At 37.7% G+C, this 19,326-nt stretch overlaps 1 protein-coding gene and 1 long non-coding RNA gene across 5 annotated transcripts in view; one reads left to right on the forward strand and one right to left on the reverse strand.

Annotated features, from left to right (window-relative positions):
* Nucleotides 1-12,427, forward strand: part of SPAG6 (sperm associated antigen 6) — a 68,430-nt gene extending 56,003 nt beyond the window's left edge. For 2 of the 3 annotated variants that reach the window (XM_003410552.4, XM_023548865.2), the window contains 2 exons: nt 2,834-2,979; nt 10,705-12,427. In XM_003410552.4, the coding sequence (XP_003410600.1) occupies nt 2,834-2,979; nt 10,705-10,774 (216 nt within the window). In that variant the 3' untranslated portion in view covers nt 10,775-12,427. The remainder of the gene's footprint in view (nt 1-2,833; nt 2,980-10,704) is intronic. The other variant, XM_023548866.2, reaches the window with a different exon arrangement.
* Nucleotides 1-19,326, reverse strand: part of LOC111750850 (uncharacterized) — a 64,078-nt gene that overhangs the window by 32,116 nt on the left and 12,636 nt on the right. The window lies entirely within an intron of this gene.

Consider the following 19,326-nt stretch of genomic DNA (forward strand, 5'->3'; position numbering starts at 1 on the left):
GGCGATCCAGTGTGTGTCAGAGTAGAACTGTGCTCTACGGGGCTTTCAAGGCTGTGACCTTTCAGAGGCAGACCACCAGGCCTTTTTTCTGAGGCACCTCTGGGTAGGTTTGAAATTCCAGCCTTTCAGTTAGTGTTGTTGTTAGGTGTTGTCAAGCCAATTTTTGACTCATAGGGAACCCATGTGACAGGGTTTCCTAGGCTGCAAACTTCATGGGAGTAGATTGCCAGGTCTTTCTCGATGGAGGCCATTGGGTGGGTTTGAGCTACCAATCTTTTCAGTTAGCAGTGGAGCACTTAACCATTGTGCCACCCAGGGGCTCCTTAGAAATGGATAGTTGACATTTCTGAAAGTTTCATTTTGTTGTCTAATCTTTTAGGATAGTGAGCAAGATATTCTAGTTTTATTAAACTTACTGTAAAAATGAACACTAACCTATATTAAGAATTCAAAATAAGTCACTAAAGTAAATGAAAATAAATCAATGGGCTTTGTGAAAATTAGACAGCTAACTCAAATAAAGACAGTACCTCATATCATATACTCTTATAAATATGCCTTCAGGAATATTTGCTTCTGGCAGAATTTTGTGTACTAAAGAGATAGGAAAGCAAGGCAGAAAGTTAAAAGATTTTAGTTAAATGTGGCTGGGGACAGAGACAGGAGGTAATGAAAAATCTCCAGGCCAAACGAAATATTTAAAACTGATATATCTATGGGGAATTCCATTAAAAAAAATACTAATGCAGTCTTCTTTGTCCAGCTGATTTGAATTATTTTTCTATTAGGAAGATCCTTTTGTAGTGTTAAGTATTTGTTAAATGCCATGTATCCAGTACTCTGTTAAGCACTGGGAAATAGACAAAAAAGAATAAGACAAAGTTCTTCTTCAAGGAACACTATAATCTAGCTGGGGAAACCAAACAAAACAATTAGAAAACATTTAAATGTACTAGGCTTCATGATAAACTTTATTTTTTAAAAGAAAAAATAAGTGAATGCAGTGTAAGGTATGTAGAGAGGGCTACAAAAAAAAAAAAATTTTTTTTTTTTTTTTTTTTTACAATGGAGACAGTACAAGTGAAAAAACTGGCCCTTGAAGAAAGAGTAAGAATTGAGGTAAAAAGAGTGTTTCTGTCAGAGGGAATGGCAATGACCAAGTAAAAGAGCAGGAATTCTCACATTTTGAGCTCACACCCTCTTCTCCACCTTCCTTGTTTGGTCAGTCTTTTTCGTCTTGCATAATTAATTTATCTCTGCTGGCTCTTTTCTCTCATCATACAAACATGCTCAAGTCTCTCTGATCCTAAAACCAAAACAAAAACACCTGTACTCTTTTGTTCTAGCCTAGCTCTCTGCCTCATCCTACTGATTTCTGTTTTTTTCTTTATGAAACATTAAAGCTTGATTTTACTTTCTTACTTCCAGTGCTCTCCTTAACTGATGGTAATCTGACGTCCTGTGCTTGCCATCTACATGCAAATGCATTTACTTAATTCTTCAGCACCTCTTAATTGCCAACCAAGTGGTTTTTCTTTTTAGTTCTCATCGATTGATTTTCTAAATCTTCTCTTGGATTTGTTAACTCTTTCCTTTCCTGATTCTCTATGTCTTTAACATCTTCTCAGTCTCCTTTCTCTACTTACTCCTTAGTGTGTTCATTTGTTAAACATTGTTTAGGCACCAGGCCCTAGGGATATAAATGAATGTTATGGGTTTTGTCTCCAGTGACATTTATGTGTGACAGACACATAAACAGATAATCAAAATATTATGTGGTAAGTGCACTGATAGGAGTTTGACCAGGTGCTGTGAAAGAAGTATCTCTTATCCTAGGATAAGAAGGTGGAGGGTGGGAGAGTCCTAGAGAAGGTTTCTTGAAGGAGGGTGACACCTGAGCTGAGTCTTAAAAAATGACTAAGAGTTAGCCAAGTAAAGGGGGAGGTACCTGGATTGTGGAAGGCATTCTAGGAAAAAGAAACAGTATGGGCAGTGGTACTGCGTGCACTTTGATGTTACTGAAACAAAATTGAGGATAGAGATTGGTGGGAAAGGAGTCTGGAGAGGTATTAGGAGTTGAGTCACACAGGGCTGCCTGTGCCTTTAAAGAGTTTGCCTGTTTTTGTAGGTAGTGGAGAGCTCTTGAATGGGTGTAAGCAAAGAAGGGACACCACTTTTTGTTCTCCATATGTGATATGAGTGGTTCCCATTGTCTTTGCTCATTTTCATTGCCTTTATTTTGTCTCCACAGCATAAAAAGTTAATACACTTCTGAAGAGTACATTTTACGTCCATTCATGAGCAAATTTAGGTTCATTATGTTACAGGTGGATACCCTGGTGGCGTAGTGGTTGAGTGCTACAGCTGCTAACCAAGAGGTAGGCCGTTCGAATCCGCCAGGTGCTCCTTGGAAACTCTGTGGTGCAGTTCTACTCTGTCCTATAGGGTCGCTATGAGTCGGAATTGACTCGACAGCAGTGGGCTTGGTTTTAATAGTTTATGTTATAGGTATGAAAACACAAAAACCAAATCTGTTGCTGTTAAATAGATTCTGACTCATAACGACCCTACAGGACAGGCTAGAACTGCCCTATAGAGTTTCCAAGGAGCGGCTGGTGGATTCAGATTGCTAGCCTTTTGCTTAGCAGACAAGGTCTTAACCACTAAGCCACCAGGGCTCCTGTTATGGGTATAAAACCCGTTGCTATTGAGTTGATTCCGACTTACACCAACCCTATTGGACATAAATTGTTTTTTACATTTTCTCTGATATATTACTGCTCTTCAGTAGTATAGAGAAAAGCTAGCATTTTTATGTGCTTCACTTTTCAAGGTGCTGCCACATGATAGCAAAGCACGACGACTTTTTGTAACAAGTGGTGGACTTAAAAAAGTTCAAGAGATAAAAGCAGAACCTGGATCTCTCCTTCAAGAATACATCAACAGTATTAATAATTGTTACCCAGAGGAAATAGTAAGGTAGGAAAAATGAACTTTGAGATGTTCAAAATTAAAATGTAGTTTTTTCTGTGTTCAAATCCAGATTTCATATCCACCATGTCAACATGTGGCCTTGGAAATACTACATGTGACTAGCGTATACCTTTACTTCTCTCTTGACCTCTTCTTTCCCCAAATTAAATAATGTTCTGATCGACACACACATTTCCAAATGAAACTGGAGTGCCTTTTGAGACTTTCCTCTACTAATTTAATATGTGCTTTACTAAACAGTATCTAAATATAAAATTTAATTAAATTAATAAAATACGTAAACCCGTTGCTGTTGAGTTGATTCCAACTCGTAGTGACCCTGTAAGACAGAGTAGAACTGCCCCATAGAGTTTCCAAGGAGCGTCTAGTGGATTTGAACTGCCGATCCTTTGGTTAGCAGCTGTAGCACTTAACCACTATGCCACCAGGGTTTCCAATAAAATACATAGAAAATTTAATTTCTTCAGTCTGTAAATTGTGAGCACCTAATTTAGAAAAAGCCTGTAGATTCTAAATCCATGTGCCTGGTTCCCTGCATATTAGTTTTCTGCCTTAAGCTCACATTTACATTAATGAGAGTATTACAAGTATAAAAGAGATATTGAGTGGTAAAAAGAAAATTACTAACTAAATGCTAAAAAAATTCAATGTTTTTTATATCCAGGTACCCCATAGTTATGTGGCAGGAAGCTGTTTTCAAGATTAATGTATATTTTTTTTAATGAGGTTGCTTTGCAGAGAATTAAAGCCAAACCTCAGTCCTTACAACCTGAAGAACTATACCACTAAACCCAAAATAAATAAAAGCAAAGTGACCCAGAAAAGATGGAATTATTTTAATAATACGAACCTTGAAAAATGCCCACAAAATACACAGAATAGAAGACCATACACCTACTCCTCACTTATCAAGAATCCTGTCATCCAACATTTTATATTTATGACAAAATCTACTATTTTACTCGTTAACGAGGTGGCAGGTAGGGCAGCTATGGCTGTGAAGCGTCCCCTTCCTCGAGGAGGGACTCTGGACGGCCTCCAGGGAAGCTGGACCGCGCTGCCCTGCGCCCTCCACTGCCTCTTGCTGGTGGTGTCTAGCTGCCACACAGGGCCAGCCTCCTCAGTGGCCACAGCCTTTGGGCTGATGCGCAGGCAGCGCCCAGCCTGTTCTGGGTTCCCAGCTTTTGTGTGGCCTGAGGCCCTGCAGCTTAAAATTGCTGTGGGATGGGAAAGGAGGAAAGAAAGAAGCCTTGGAGAGGGTGTTTGGAAGAAATGTGTGTGAGTTCAGATACTTCCCAAAGTGAGGCGAATTGGGCCTGAAGCCTCCACCTCTTTGGGCCAGGGTGCACCGCCCTGGTAGGAATTCCAAGCCGCAGTGACTCACTAGGCATAGAGTGCAGAGCAGGCTCTGTGGTTGTGAACACAGGGCTTGTAGGGGAGGGAATGAAGCCCTGGAGGCAGCTCCTCAAGGGAAGCTCCGAAGCCAGCACAGACGGAAGGTGAAGTGGGTAAGCCGTGGGCCCTCTGGTCACACAACCCGTCTTTATCCAGCTTTGTCTCCAAGCCTCCTTCTCTGCAGACTAGTAAGTCATAACTGGACTCATTACGGTGATGAGTGCATCAGTAAATCTTAGTGTTTTTATTTCTAAGTTAAAAAAAAATTGGACAAATGGGTGGTCTGAAAACAAAACAAAAAAATCCTCCATTTTTCCCTAATGCCAATTTTTGCGTAATGACCTGGTCTTTGGAACCTGTTTTAGTCAACTAATGCTTCTATAACAGAAATACCACAAGTGGATGGCTTTAACAAACAAATTTATTCTCTCACAGTCTAGGGGGCTAGAAGTCCAAATTCGGGGTGCCAGTTCCAGGGGAAGGCATTCTCTCTCTGTTGGCTCTGGGGGAAGATCCTTGTCATCAGTCTTCCCCTGGCCTAGGAGCTTCTAGGGCCAAAGGACTTGCTCTGCCCCTGGCTCTGCTTTGATGAGAATGAGGCCCCCCTGTATTTCTAATTGTTTGTCTCTTTTATATCTCAAAAGAGATTGACTCAAGATACAACCTAATCTTGGTATTGAAATAACATTAACATAACTGCCTCTAATCCTGCCTCATTTACATCATAGAGGTTAGGATTTATAACACAAAGGAAAATTGCATCAGATCACAAAATGGAGGACAACCACAGAATACTGGGGATCATGGCCTAGCCAAGTTGACATATATTTTGGGGGAAAACAAGTCAATCCATAACACTAACCATGTTGATAAGTGAGGAGTGGGTGTATTTGTATACATTTTTCCAATCCTACCTCATTTCTTATTTTTTCCAATTAATGTTAGAAAATACAAATTCTCATTTTTTAAACTATATAACTTATAAAAGTTATAACATATTTGTTCATTCTTCCTATTTAATACCAGTGGCTTTTAATACATATTGTGACATTGATTTTAAAATCACAAAAATAATTTAAGATTAAAATTTGTTTTCTATTCACATATATTCAGTCAGTAAATTATTTCAAGAGGTGCACTTTTATGCAGTTTTGAGAGGTTTATGAGAACTCCTTGACCAAAAGAGTTCCAATAACTTAGCTTTGAAAATATTAATATATCAAAGGAGAAGGTATATCATAACATATATACCTACAATATATATATTATATACATACACAAAAGAAGTTAGTATAATATATAAAATATGTGTGAAACCACTGGGTGACGGAAGACAAAGATTTTTTATCAAGAAAAAAATAAAGTTGATTTTTGTACTTGGAATATAAGTTCCTTCAGGAAGAATACTATTTTATGAAATTAAGATAACTTTGCATGCAATTTCTTAAGATAAACAATATTATAAAAAACTGAAAGAAAGCAAACCAAAAGGCCTCCAAAATGGAATGAGCTATTAGAATCAAGCAATGGTAAGGCATTTTCTTGAATAGATGTTTTCTTTACTACTCTCTAGGAGTATTTTAACTGAGCAACCAGTGGAAATCAAAAACTCTCTCATGTTAGAATTTAATCTATTTTTTTTTTTTTGTCAAAAGACCATTGTAAATTTTGAACTTCTTGCATTCTGTGACCTGGGGTTTCATTTAAAAATTGGGCTAAGCTGACAAACTTTTCCAAATTTCTGATGTTTTTTAAAGCATTAAGTTTGCAAAAGGTGTTTTATAGAAGTCTTTGAATCTTTGTCTTTCTGTGAAAATAGACAATCTCAAAATGGTTTTATTTTTGTAATTATATAGTTCTCAAAATTTATTTGGTGACTATTTTAGAACTAATTATTCTTTATAAGACATATTGTCAGTGGATACATTCTCTTTGCTGCTATCAGCTTAAACATTTATTTCATATTGCCCTCCATTTTAGTAATTAAAAAAAAAATCCTAAAAAAATTGTAATAAAGGTTAAGTGGTATATGACAAGAGAAAAGAGCCCCTGAAATAGAAGTTAGAAGACCTAAGTTCTAGTCTTGGCTCTGCTATTTCTAGCTGTGTGTCCTTGGTAATTCACGTAATATCTCTGGATTTCAGTTTTTTTCATTTGTGAAATGGGAAAAGCTTCTGCCTCCCTCTTAGAGTTTTTGTTAGAATCAAATGAGGTAACATATATAAAGGCTCTCGGAATACAGTGTACCATTCTACAGCCATAAGGTGTTTTTTGAACTCCTTTGTCTTCTGGATCTCTCACTTGAGAGAATTTGCTTTTTGGAAAATATCTCATTTGGGGATGTACGCAGACAAGTTTCCATTCAGTACATTTCTGGTATCAGAACAAATAATAATAATATGTATTAATAACCCAAACTCCAGATGGGTCTAGGATAAGGTTAATTCCCTTATATTCTTAAAGGTCATAGACAGGTAAGTTGGGATTGCAGGGTTGATAGCCAGAGGGAAGGACTTCTGGTTGTTTTTTTGAGGTTCATTTTGGTTGTGTCATGAGGCTGAAAACTAAGGCTTTGGTATCAAACAAACCTAGGTTCCTATCTCAGTTCCAGATACTTACTAGATGTGTGACCTTGGCGATAGCATTTAAAGCCGTCTTAGCCACAGTTTCTTCATCTGCAAAATGTGGATAATTACCTACTTCATAGAGTTGTCAGAATTAAATAAGATAATGCTCATGAATTGCTTAGCCAAAGGGCTTGCACAGTGGAAGAATTCAACGCAGTAAATACCTGTTATTATCCTTGTATGCTTTCTTATTTTCATACTTCTGTCTGTTGGGATTAAATAAAACCTTTAGGAGTATAAAATTAAGCATCATAATAATATAGGGGAAACTACATAGCAACACTTGGCCACTTATTATTTTTCACCATTTTACTTCTGATGATAAATGCATGTCAAGCAAAATTTTTTTGTTGTTGAATCTTACTACAGTTAATGAATCTTTTTTTTTTTTTTAAGTTTTACTTTAGATGAAGGTTTACAGAACTAGTTTCTCATTAAACAGTACACATACTATTTTATGACATTGGTTAACAGCCCCACAACATGTCAACACTCCCCCTTCTCGACCTTGGGTTCCTTATTACCAGCTTTCCTCTCCCCTCCTGCCTTCTCGTCCTTGCCTCTGGACTGGTGTGCCCCTTCAGTCTCGTTTTGTTTTATGAGCCTGTCTAATCTTTGGCTGAAGGGTGGACCTCGGGAGTGACTTCATTACTGAGCTAAAAGAGTGTCTGGGCGCCATATTCTCAGGCTTTCTCCAGTCTCTGTCAGGCCAGTAAATCTGGTCTTTTTTTGTGAGTTAGAATTTTGTTTTACATTTTTCTCCAGCTCTGTCCAGGACACTCTATTGTGATCCCTGTCAGAACAGTCAGTGGTGCAGCTGGGCACCATCTAGCTGTACTGGACTCAGTCAGTCTAGTGGAGGCTGTGGTAAATGTGGTCCATTAGTCCTTTGGACTAATCTTTCCTTTATATGTTTAGTCTTAATTCTTCCTTGCTCTCGAAGGGGTGAGGCCAGCGGAGTATCTTAGACAGCCGCTCCTAGGTTTTTAAGACCCCAGACGCTACTCCCCAAAGTAGAATGTAGCACATTTTCTTTATAAACTATGCTCCCTGAGACCATGGTCCCCACAGCCCTCAGGCCAGCGATTCGGTTGCCCAGGGAGTTTGGATGTGTCTGTGGAGCTTCCATGATCAAGCAAATTTTATTGCATTTTTGCAAATATAAACAACATAAGTAAAGATTATTCTGGTTAGATTTAAACTGCTTTTAGTTGCTGTGTAGGGGTTCCAAACTTTTTCCTCATAGAGGCTACGTTTGAATTCCTTGGCATCATACAGAGTCTAGTTGGAATGGGGCTTTCTGACAATTCATGAACTTTATATAGTGTATTTATGGGTCTGTATTTTTTTTTTTATTACTGAGATACATATGTAGTCTATATGCATTTAGGGGAGGTTATGTAATTCTGAATATGCACTCTGCTGGTGGGGACAGGGGGATAAATGTTGAGCACATTTTCTTCCCTGTGGGGAATCATGGAGATTTGAAGTCTGAGGTCCTTGGGGAGAGGTATGGCAATGGCAGTTAGCTTGCAAATCAGCCGCGTAAAACCTCAAGAATGACTGGTAGATCCTAACTGATCTTTTGGGGACTTTTTATTTTAAAGCAACGCTATCCAATAGAAATATAATGTGACAGCCACATATGTAATTTTAAATTTTCTAGTGGCCACATTAAAAAAAGTAAAATGAAATAGATGAAATATATTTTAATAATACATTTTCTTTAATCCAATATAAACCAAAATAAAACCAAACTCAGTGCCGCTGAGTCGATTCCAACTCATAGTGACCCTATAGGACAGAGTAGAACTGCCCGTAGAGTTTCCAAGGAGCGCCTGGCGGATTTGAACTGCCGACCCTTTGGTTAGCAGCCGTAGCACTTAACCACTACACCACCAGGTTTTCCTAATCCAATATGTAACCAAAATGTTATAATTTCAACTTGTAATAGATATAAAAATATTAGATATAGTATTTTTTTTATACTAAGGTTTTGAAATTTGGTATGTATTTTATCACTTCCAGCATATCTCAATTCACATGCTAAATTTCATTGGAAATACTTGATCTACATTTAGATTTTATAAAATTTACAGTTGAAAAAGTAGATTGACAAGTTGCTCTAAACATACCTAAAAGTTTTCCAATAACTGAATTCAGTATCAGTTTTTAAATTTAATTAAAATTAAATAAAATTAAAAATTGTCCTCAGTTGCACTATCCATATTTCTAGTGCTCAATAGCCATATTAGACAGCAGTTTATAAAGTTTTGCTGTATTTTTTTTAACCTATGTAATTTATATATAAAAAGTACTTATCTTGTGACTGGCACATATATAAGGCCTAGGAAGGTGAAGATGGCTTTAAAATTTGTGACTAAATTCAGACAGAGAGAGAAACAATTGTACAGTCCTCAGTGTAAGAATACTTGAAAGAAGCCCATTGTTGAAGGACAATTTTTTCAAGAGTAGAGGGCCTTTAGAGGAGAAACATTCTTCAAGGTAGCTTTTAATGTATATATGTACATGTGTATGTATGTATTTATCTGTTTAGTTATGACTGCCTGTAAGCACACTATTGAGAAAATACAGCTGTTTTGTATACCATAACCTGACCAAATTGTAGAAGAAATAAGTACTGTAATATAAATTATGTGGATTTTTAAGTCAGGTATCTGTGGCGAGATAAAAATCACAAAGGACAAAGCAAAGCTCCTTACATTAAGTTTTATCTGGAGAATATGCCTTCAGAAAACCAAACCTGTTGCCATCAAGTTGATTCCGACTCAGAGTACTGCCCTGTAGGTTTTCTAAGCAGTGGCTGGTGGATTCAAACTGCTGACTTTTTGGTTAGCAGCCAAGCTCTTAACCACTGTGCCACAAGGGCAGTCTTATTTTTGGTGTTTTGGAAAACTTTAAGGGATCTTAGATTTTTTTATCCATTTATTATATTCTAGAATGTCTGCCAAATTTGACATGTTTATATGTGATGAATTTTTTCCATGCCATATCAAGCATTCCACAATGCATTAATCAATACATTTCATAATCTTCTACTGAATCTTTTATAAAATATTAAATTTATAAATATAAATTTATAGCACTATAGATGCTCAAGAGATAATGAAAATGATTAATTTCCAAGGTTTGTATGATAGAATATTTGTAAACCATTCATTAAATAGTTCTTTAATGTGAATTATATTACCAGAATTTCTACTCTTACGAGGGACCGTGTCTGATGAAAACATACACTGAGAATAATCTTTAAGGGAATCAGAATGTAGAAGTGGCTTAGTAATGACCAACTTTGTTGTCTAACTTATGAAGAAATACCTATTAGCCATGATGATTAAAGCAGCATCAGGCACTTAGTATCATAAAGTCTCTGTAATAAAAGTTTGCTACTGGATTGAAGTATCTTTCTTTGAAAATAAATTATCTTTTCTTTGCCATTGCAGTTATATTCCTTAACTGTTTTCCCAATTATCTAGCACAGTATTATGAGACAGTATTCTCTTCTTTGATAGTCTAACTTTATGCATTAAGCATTATTAGTGTATAATTATTCAGGGTGTATTTGAGGTTTCATTCATAGAATTATTTTAGATAAATATGTTGAATTTCTTGTGTCTTCTGTGCTGAATATTTTCACAAGTATCTAATAGAAAATTTTCTTTTTCAGGTATTATTCCCCTGGATATTCAGATACACTCCTGCAGAGGGTGGACAGCTATCAACCACTTATTAACTAAGCAAAGTGATGCTTTTATACTCAAATCACAGCAGAATGTTTATGAATAACAATTGTTAAAGCTCTTTCTAAATATCTGAGCTACATACATTCTAGATTTATTCAATGTGAAATACATTTAGGTAATATTTTCTAAATTTATATAATACTTTAAAAATTAGTAACTTTGCTATATGAGGAACTATTCATGGCCATTTGCATGTATAGGATTTGCTCTTAAGGTAGATTTAAAAAAAGACACGAAAGGCTTAAGGCATTTGTTATTGTCCTAAAAAATCACACATACATGCACACACGTACACGCGCATGGACACACACACATACACACCTCAGTGAGATATAGACAAGAGATGGTATTCAAAAATCCTTAGGTATTATGGCCAATTCCTTATATGCACAGCAAAACTGGTTTTGTAAATTCCATACTAGGACATAGAGGGAAAACAGTTGAAAGAGGAAACTGATGACAGGGATACAGGGCACTTGAAATATACTCTGAAGCTGGTTACATAAATGCATTAGCCTAACACATGGAATCTGTGGGTAGTTTGTTCAGTTTTCCTTAGGACTTAGGAAGACCCTACTCTTCATCTCAAGTTTTCCATGCACTCTCCGTCTTCCTTGCTGTTGGTGAGGCTGCAGAGGGTAGAAGTCAGTACTAAGCATTACACTACTGCACACGCACTTTCCATCTTCACTGAAAGGTTTCTCAGTCTAGCTTTGTTCGTGAATAAACAAGAGAGCAGCCATGAAAAATGGTCCTCAGTATTCCCTTGTCCTTGCTTCACTTCCTCAAATTTCAAAAGTCACATTCTCAAGGATTTAAGGAATTACTTGAACAGAATACCATCAGGCTCATACTTTACATGCACATTCACTTAGGAAGCTGTATGGAAGTGGGAGAGAATTTCAATAAAATTTGAATAAAAACAGCATTAGTACTGTGCGTTTAATTTTTCCTACCTCGTATGTTTCTGACATTGGAGAACGTGATAAATTTAGGAGTCTTGGTTAGACGGTATCTCTGTGTCTTTTGAGCTAAAGGGGCATTACTTACAGTGATCTCTCCGGGGGGCCTGAAGAGGAGGTGATTGTATGACCCAGAGGCCCCTCAGCCACAGTGTTTTCAGCTTGGCCCTGTTTTCAGCTTTCCTTATTGAACTCACTCAATCCCTTTTTTCTCAAAACATTCTCCCCATTTGTTTTAGTATTGTCTGGGTTCTTCTCTGTCACCATTATTTCCCAAAAGCACTTTGCTTTGTTGCATCTTTTAAAACTTCATCATCTCCAAGGTTGCCGTTTCTTTTTGTTTTATATTAATGTGGGATTGCTTGTGATTTGACTTTTCAGTATTTCCTTGGACCTATTTTGTTTCCTTGAAGTAATTCTTTGGTTTATTCGGCCAAAGAAAATATAATTTTTATTCCCAATTTTGTAGCTTTCCTTTCTCTCCTTCCAGCATGTCCAGTTTGCCTTATGAATCTTTTAACAATCTGAGAAAATAAAGGTTGTTTTCATCTTTTATTTCATTTTTTCACAGATAACATGTTGGTGATGACAGAAACTGATTTACCTGGGTTAAATCTCAGAGATTATGGGAACGGTGCATTTATTTTATGCATTTTTTTTGCCATTGTACTTTGTACTTGAGCTTTTTTACTTCATACATCATTTCATACTTAACAGTATTTAAAATAAGAAAGTAATATTTAATAGTGTTAGGATGAGTGTCATCATTTTGATCATATGTTATCTGGAAAATTATATATGAGCTGCTTCTTGGCCTGAAACATTTAAAGCAAAATGAAGCTTTCCTTACTTTTGAAAGGTCTATTTTGAGGAAAAAAAAAAAAAAAAAGTCTATTTGTGCTAAAGCAAAACTATTGTCTCTCATTGATGGTATTCTCTGATATTTTTATCCCTGGTTTGAACTATGCCAGTTCTAATTCTCTGTGCAGATCAACCCCTGCCCCACTTCCCTGCAGTTTATTTAAAATTCAGCTATCATTGGGATATCTCATTTAACTTACATGAACGACTGTTTTTAGGACTTCAGGAATAAAAATGGTTGAACCCTATAGATTCAGTTAGTTCACCTGTTGTGGAAATAGGTGAAGATTAGTGGTGCCTGCAGAGATGCTGAAAACCTGGATTCTAGTCATGGCTTTGTTAAAGAGAGGCATGATAATACTTGCTTAGCTTACCCACATGATGCTTATAAAAATAACCTGCAATCCTGCATGTAACAGTTTTCTAAACGGTTTCATTCTATACAAATGTGACGTTATTTGTGGGCAATCTGATAGTTCTCTGATAAAATTGCTGTTTTAATGACAAATTACACATTTTGGTTAACAATTGTGCAGTATCTCCCAGGTCTCATACACTTCGACAAGTGAAGTTTAAACCAGATGATTTATGATAAAGAAAAGGTTCATTTCCTGCCCTCATGGAGTTTTCTAATATAAACACATTTGCCCACACACAGGGAGTAGAATAGGCACAAGACACTGAACACGAAGCAGGCATATTTAACTTAGAATGTAAAAACAAATGACAATGTCATATATACAGGATGTTGACCTGTTTTTCTAACCCTTTCCTCTCAAACTCCCCCCTTAAAGGATTAAAGGTTCGCTTGTTTTTAAACTTGATTTGAGGTCCTGCTTAACATAAACCCTGACCTTAAATTCCTGGGTGAGGCTATCTCCAATCTAGGATGTCAAGTTTAGAATGTAACCTTGGAAGAATGAAGCATTTTTCTGTTGTTTTCAAATATCCAACCTTTGATTAAGGTAGGTGCTAGCAAACACTGAGGATTATAAACTTTAGCTTATTTTGCCACAAAGGTCATTGTTTAGAAAATGTTGATTTGTAGCTATTCTGCTTGTGTTGGAGATTAAAAGAATTAAATGGCAGCTTTAACTGTAATTATTGCATTTACCAGTTGCTTAAAAGCCTTTGTACTTATAAAATTCGATTTGTCCAGGCAATTAGTTTTCTAGTAATATGAATACTTATGCTGTTTTATTTTTAAAAGGTCTTGGCAGGCTATAAAATTAGACACATATTTAGTGATATTGCTTTAAAGAATGGTAAGTTTTATTGTTTTTGTAAAAATAATCTTTTAAAATTTAGGAAATATTTGAAAGGATAAAGAAGATTGCAAAAACATCACTCCAAATCTTACAATCCAGAAATTAATTGCCAGAAAAAATTAAAACAAGTTAACATAATATCAAGTACCTCTCTCTTTGTCCAGATATAAAACATTTTGGAAAACTGTATTCACAATATGCATGCTATTTTAAAGTAAAAAAGGTAACAGTTTTCTTGTTTCACAGAAGATGGAATTACTTTTATTTCAGTGAGATTGAAGAAAAGTATATAAAAGTCTCAGTAATACTTTAAGGATAATATAAAATATTTATAAATAGGCTCCTTTTATTAACGATTGGCACAGTATTTGCTAGAATAGATTTCAAACAGTGCTGTTTGTGGCTTGTCAGTATTTTAACAAGATTATAGATACTTATACATTAAAGTGTAATTTTTTCCATTTATATAAGATTTGTAGTAATGCACTCTTGCTAAAATTGATTCTGTTTCAAATATGTTACTGATGGCAAATGTTTATCAAAGTATTTTTGGATCTAAAGAAATCCAACTCTGAGAACTGTTGTGGCCTATATTGAGCTCTCTCTTTTTTTGAATTTCTGTAGCATGTATACTTCAAATCACACAAATTTAATTAAAGTACCAAAGAAAATACCATTTTCCCATTTTTACTTCACCAACTCAAGTATGACCTTTTTCTTAGATGAATGAAATATGCCCTGTTCCCTTTGGTGGCTGGTGCCACCCAGCACTGTGGTAGGCTGGACTGAGGGTCAGGACATCAAGCCTTCTGGCAGACTTAGGCCAGGCCAGCTCTCTGACCATGGCCAAGTCTCTTCAGGTCCCAAGGCCTTAGTTTTCTGAAACATTATGATGTGGTGTGGAACCAAGATGTTGGCATTTCAAATCCACCAGCCACTCCTTGTAAACCCTATGGGGCAGTTCTACTCTGTCCTTTATGGTCACAATGAGTCAGCATCGACAGCAGCTGGTTTGGTTTGTTTATTTTTTTGGTTTATAAAGTTAAAGAGATCCACTATAGAATCTCAAAACTACCATACTCTGACTCCGTGGCCTTGGGCAAGTTACTTAATCTCTCTAAGCTTCGATTTCCTCAACTAGATAGATAAAAAGGCTAATAGCATCCACTTCATTGGATCCGGAGGATTAAACGGGGATGAGTAAGCACAGGGTCTGGCGGCAAGCAATGCCACCACTTGACTATATAATGTCTTTGTATAAATAGGAAAAAAAATGCCTAGTTGTAAAGACATTTTATTTCCATCTGGCAGAAATTGTTGTACCATTCTGATTTTGTCACATCAAGACACTTTACTGCCATCTGCTGGGAAATTCTCAATAAATATGCAAATCTGCACTGTCTAAGGAGTGAACCATGCCCCCTTAGATGTGATGGTGCCCTTGTGTAGTATACAACCTGCATAACTGTAGGCATAAATGCTCCATAAATGGTATTTGCTACCATTATTTTCACTTTTGCAAATGGGGTTTGGAAGAGAATTCCAGATAAACAATGCACTGTATGAAGCAATTCATTTAAAAAAAAATCAGAGTCAAAGTTAATCTCAATAAAAAGAACCAGCATTTTGTTACAAAGCTTGAAAACATTAGTGCTCACTGTTTTCCTCACTTCCACTTCCCCCACAGAAAGTATATTCTACAACACAACCTGCAATTTAAGTTAGGATACTAATTAAGCCATTACTCTTGCATTGATAAACGCTGAATGTAAGACCCAAATTGGGGGACATATTTTATGTATGCAAAAGCAAAGCACATTTTGGAATAACCCATATAATCTTTCAATCTTGATTTTTAAAATTGGGTCAAGAATATTATACTAATGGTGTATTATTGCAAGATGGCAGATCTCTGGAGAGCAACTCTACTGGGGCTCCATGCACCTTTCTTCATTCCAGAACCTCGGCTGGGATATGACCCTCTCTTGTATCAACCGAAAACCAACCCAGTGCCGTCAAGTCGATTCAAGACAGCCTTTATTCAACGGACATTTATAGTACCTTTTGCACACAAAATGGCAGAATCTGGCTCATTTTCAAAACTAACAACACAAGGGGAACACTGAGCAAATTTGGATAAGAGAAGTTTATTAATAATGGGAACACTCTCCCAGGAGACAGGATTTATCACCCTGGCAAGGACCTCAGGTGCTAGCATGGCTCTTGGAAGCTTGGAGAATGCAACAGCTCACTACACAGAGTGGAAATGACACAAATTACCATGCAGAGGAGAAGAAGATATCAAACAGCTCAGAGAAATGGGCATGCTGGAGTGCACCAACTGGTGACCCACATCCCCATGTCACCCACTGCTATTGCCCTGGATGCTCTCTCAGCTCACAAGTCTACTCACATTGGGGGCAAGGGGGTTCCTTTACGGCTAGCTGACAGAGGAAGAAAAAGGCCGAGACTGGTTCACAGAAGGGTTGGCTCATCATGAGCATTTAAGCCAAAAATGGATGCTACTGCACTATAGCCCCAATTAAGGTGAGCCTGAAAAAGCAGTGAGGGGAAATTTTCTCGATAGGCAAAATTGCTGGCGATGCACCTGGCCATACTCTTTGTGTGGAAGATGAGTGGCTCTAGATAAGAATATATACAGATTCATGGACAGTATCAATGGTGTGGCTGGTTGGCCAGGGACTTAGAAGGGGAAAGATTGGAAGATCAGGGACAAGGTGCAGATACAAAATGTGAAGAACTTCTGTGTTCCATGTTAATGTTTATTAAAGAACATTCACTACAGAAAATACATCAAACAACTCTATAAACAAAACGACTCAGCCAGTGGATATCAGCCAGCCTCGGTCATTGGCCACTCTAGTGCTGGCACAATGAGCACATGAATGTAGTAGCCACGGTGGCAGGGATGGTGGCTATGCATAGACTCAACAGGGAGGAGTGCCATTCATCATGGCTGATCTAGCTACTGCTGTTGGCAAATGTCCAACCTGTTAGCAATAGGTTGAGACCAATGCTGTGTCCCTGGTAGAGAACCATTTCTCAAGGAGGTCAACAGATTACTTAGAGATAAGTTGACTCCACTGGACCTCCTTCACCCTAAAAAGGGCAGGAATTCATCTTGACTGAGATTGTTGTATTCTGGGTATAAGTTTGTCTTGATTATACACTAGGAAAGTGACTTAGCCAGCACCACTATTTGAGGACTTAAGGATGCTTGATCCACTGACACAAGATCCCACACAATGCTGCCTTGGACAAAGACCCACTTTTCAGCAAAGGAGGTGAGTCAATGGACATACGATCATCTGGTCCACTGGTCCTATCACATACTGCACCACTCTGAAACCATTGGCATGAAAGAACAGTGGAATGGCCTTAAAGACATAACTGAAGCTCCAGCTTGGAGATGATACCCTGAGAGGTTGAGATGCTACCCTAAGTCAATGACCATTATACCGTGCTGTGTCTCTAACAGGAGATCGTGTCTCCATTGGTACAGGAACCAAGGGGGAGATCAGGCATGGTCCTGCCTACTGTCATTTCCAGAGATGCACTTGAGGAATTTGTGCTTCCTGTTCCACTTTAGATTCTGTGGGTTAAGAGGTCTTGGTTCTCAGAGGAGTAATACTTCCATCAGTGGACACAGTATGCATCCTATTGAACTTTACCCTATAGCTGTCACTTAGTCACTTCAGTTTCCTCACGCCAAGAGAGCAGCAGACAAGGAGCCACTATACTAGCAGAGATCATTGGCCTTGATCATCAGGAGGAGGCAGGGCTGCCTTTATAGAATGCAGGCAGAGAAGAAATGTTTGCCACATAGATGGTCCACTGCAGTGTCTCCTGGTACACTCATGCCCAGTTTTAACAGTAAATGGACAAGAACAGAAGCCATGGTCTGGGATGGGCATGGTGATGAAGGGCTAATCTCTTGAGGATGAGGGTCTGGACCATCCTACCAGGCAATCCGCCTAGACCAGTATGGCTGCTAGCTGAGGCCAAGGGAAACCTAGAACAGGTGTTGGGGAGAGGGGATGAAGTATCAGTGACTACAGGCTTGAGAATACATTGCAGCTGCAGTGACTATAATTTTCCCACTAATGTTCTTCTTGTAGGTTTCCCCTGGAGTAAAGATCAACCGGAATCCTGGAGGAGCTGTTACTAGGTGGGTGAACTAATTATATGAAGCAAGCGGATCTGAGTAGCATAAGGGGTGAACTATGATAATTACTCTAGTGCTCCACACAGATCTCCCTTCCAGGGCCAGAAGTCTATGTAACCATCCTCCAGCTATTGCTGTTTTATTAAAGTCACACCTTTTATATCCTTACCACAGATATGAACTGAATTCAACCATAAACCCTCAACTGGAATGAGTCTCAATAATTTGCTAAATATTAAAATTTGAACCTTAAATTGAACCAATTTTTTTTTTTTAAGAACACTTAGGCAACTAGTTCAAATTGGAATCAAACCAAATCAGAACATCAAATTTTCTCAGGAAAAAAAAAAAATTTTTTTTTTAAACCAAAACTGAAGTTCCAAACAATCTGCATATGTAACCTTGGAGTACCTACAGTAGACTCTCTCTGTCCTTAGCAGCTCTTGCTAATGAGAAGCTCCTGGCCTCCCTCTGGCAGCTTAACTGGTAAGTTCTTCCAAAGAGTACTCCCACTTAAAGTTAGCGGAAATGGCTAGGATTAAAAAAAAAAAAAAACAAAACTTAGGCTGTTATCTATTTGATTCAGAGGGTGAAGAAAATACCGGTTATTTTTTTTAAAAATGCTTCCACACCCATCAACTTCATACACTTCATGTGACACCTGACTGTGGTCAATTGTGAAGACATCTCAGTCGTCATCTGATACAGCCTAATGAAGGCGTAGAACACAGGGAGTGAATTCCTAACCTCGTTAGCTATGACACTGTCTCACAGCTCAGGCAATAAAGAAAAGGAGAAAACCTCTGGGTTTTGCATCCAGGCTTTTTTTTTTGAAAACCAGTTGCTGTGGAGTTGACTCTGACTCATGGAAACCCTGACACATGGCGACGCCATGGGTGTCAGACTAGAACTATGCTCCATAGGGTTTTCAATGCTTTATTCTTCTGAAGTAGATCACTAGGCCTTTCTTTTGAGGCACATCTGGGTAGACTTGAACTTCCGATCTTTCAGTCAGCAGCTGAGCATGTTAACCATTTGCAACACACAGGGACTCCTTTTTTTGGAGAGGCGTGTTAAAAAGCAATATTCATATGAAAAATTTAAGACCTTAGATTGTTGCTCACGTAAGAGACATGGGTCTGGGGTTGAAGCACCATGATCACAGAAGCCACACTTGATTCATCTTTGTATCCAGCACACTTTGCATAGCTGCCTGCCACTCAGTAGGAGGCCAATAAATAATTATTAAGTGAATGAAGGAATGAATAA

The sequence above is a fragment of the Loxodonta africana genome, chromosome 4 (genome assembly GCF_030014295.1).
Source record: "Loxodonta africana isolate mLoxAfr1 chromosome 4, mLoxAfr1.hap2, whole genome shotgun sequence".
NCBI lineage: Eukaryota > Metazoa > Chordata > Mammalia > Proboscidea > Elephantidae > Loxodonta > Loxodonta africana.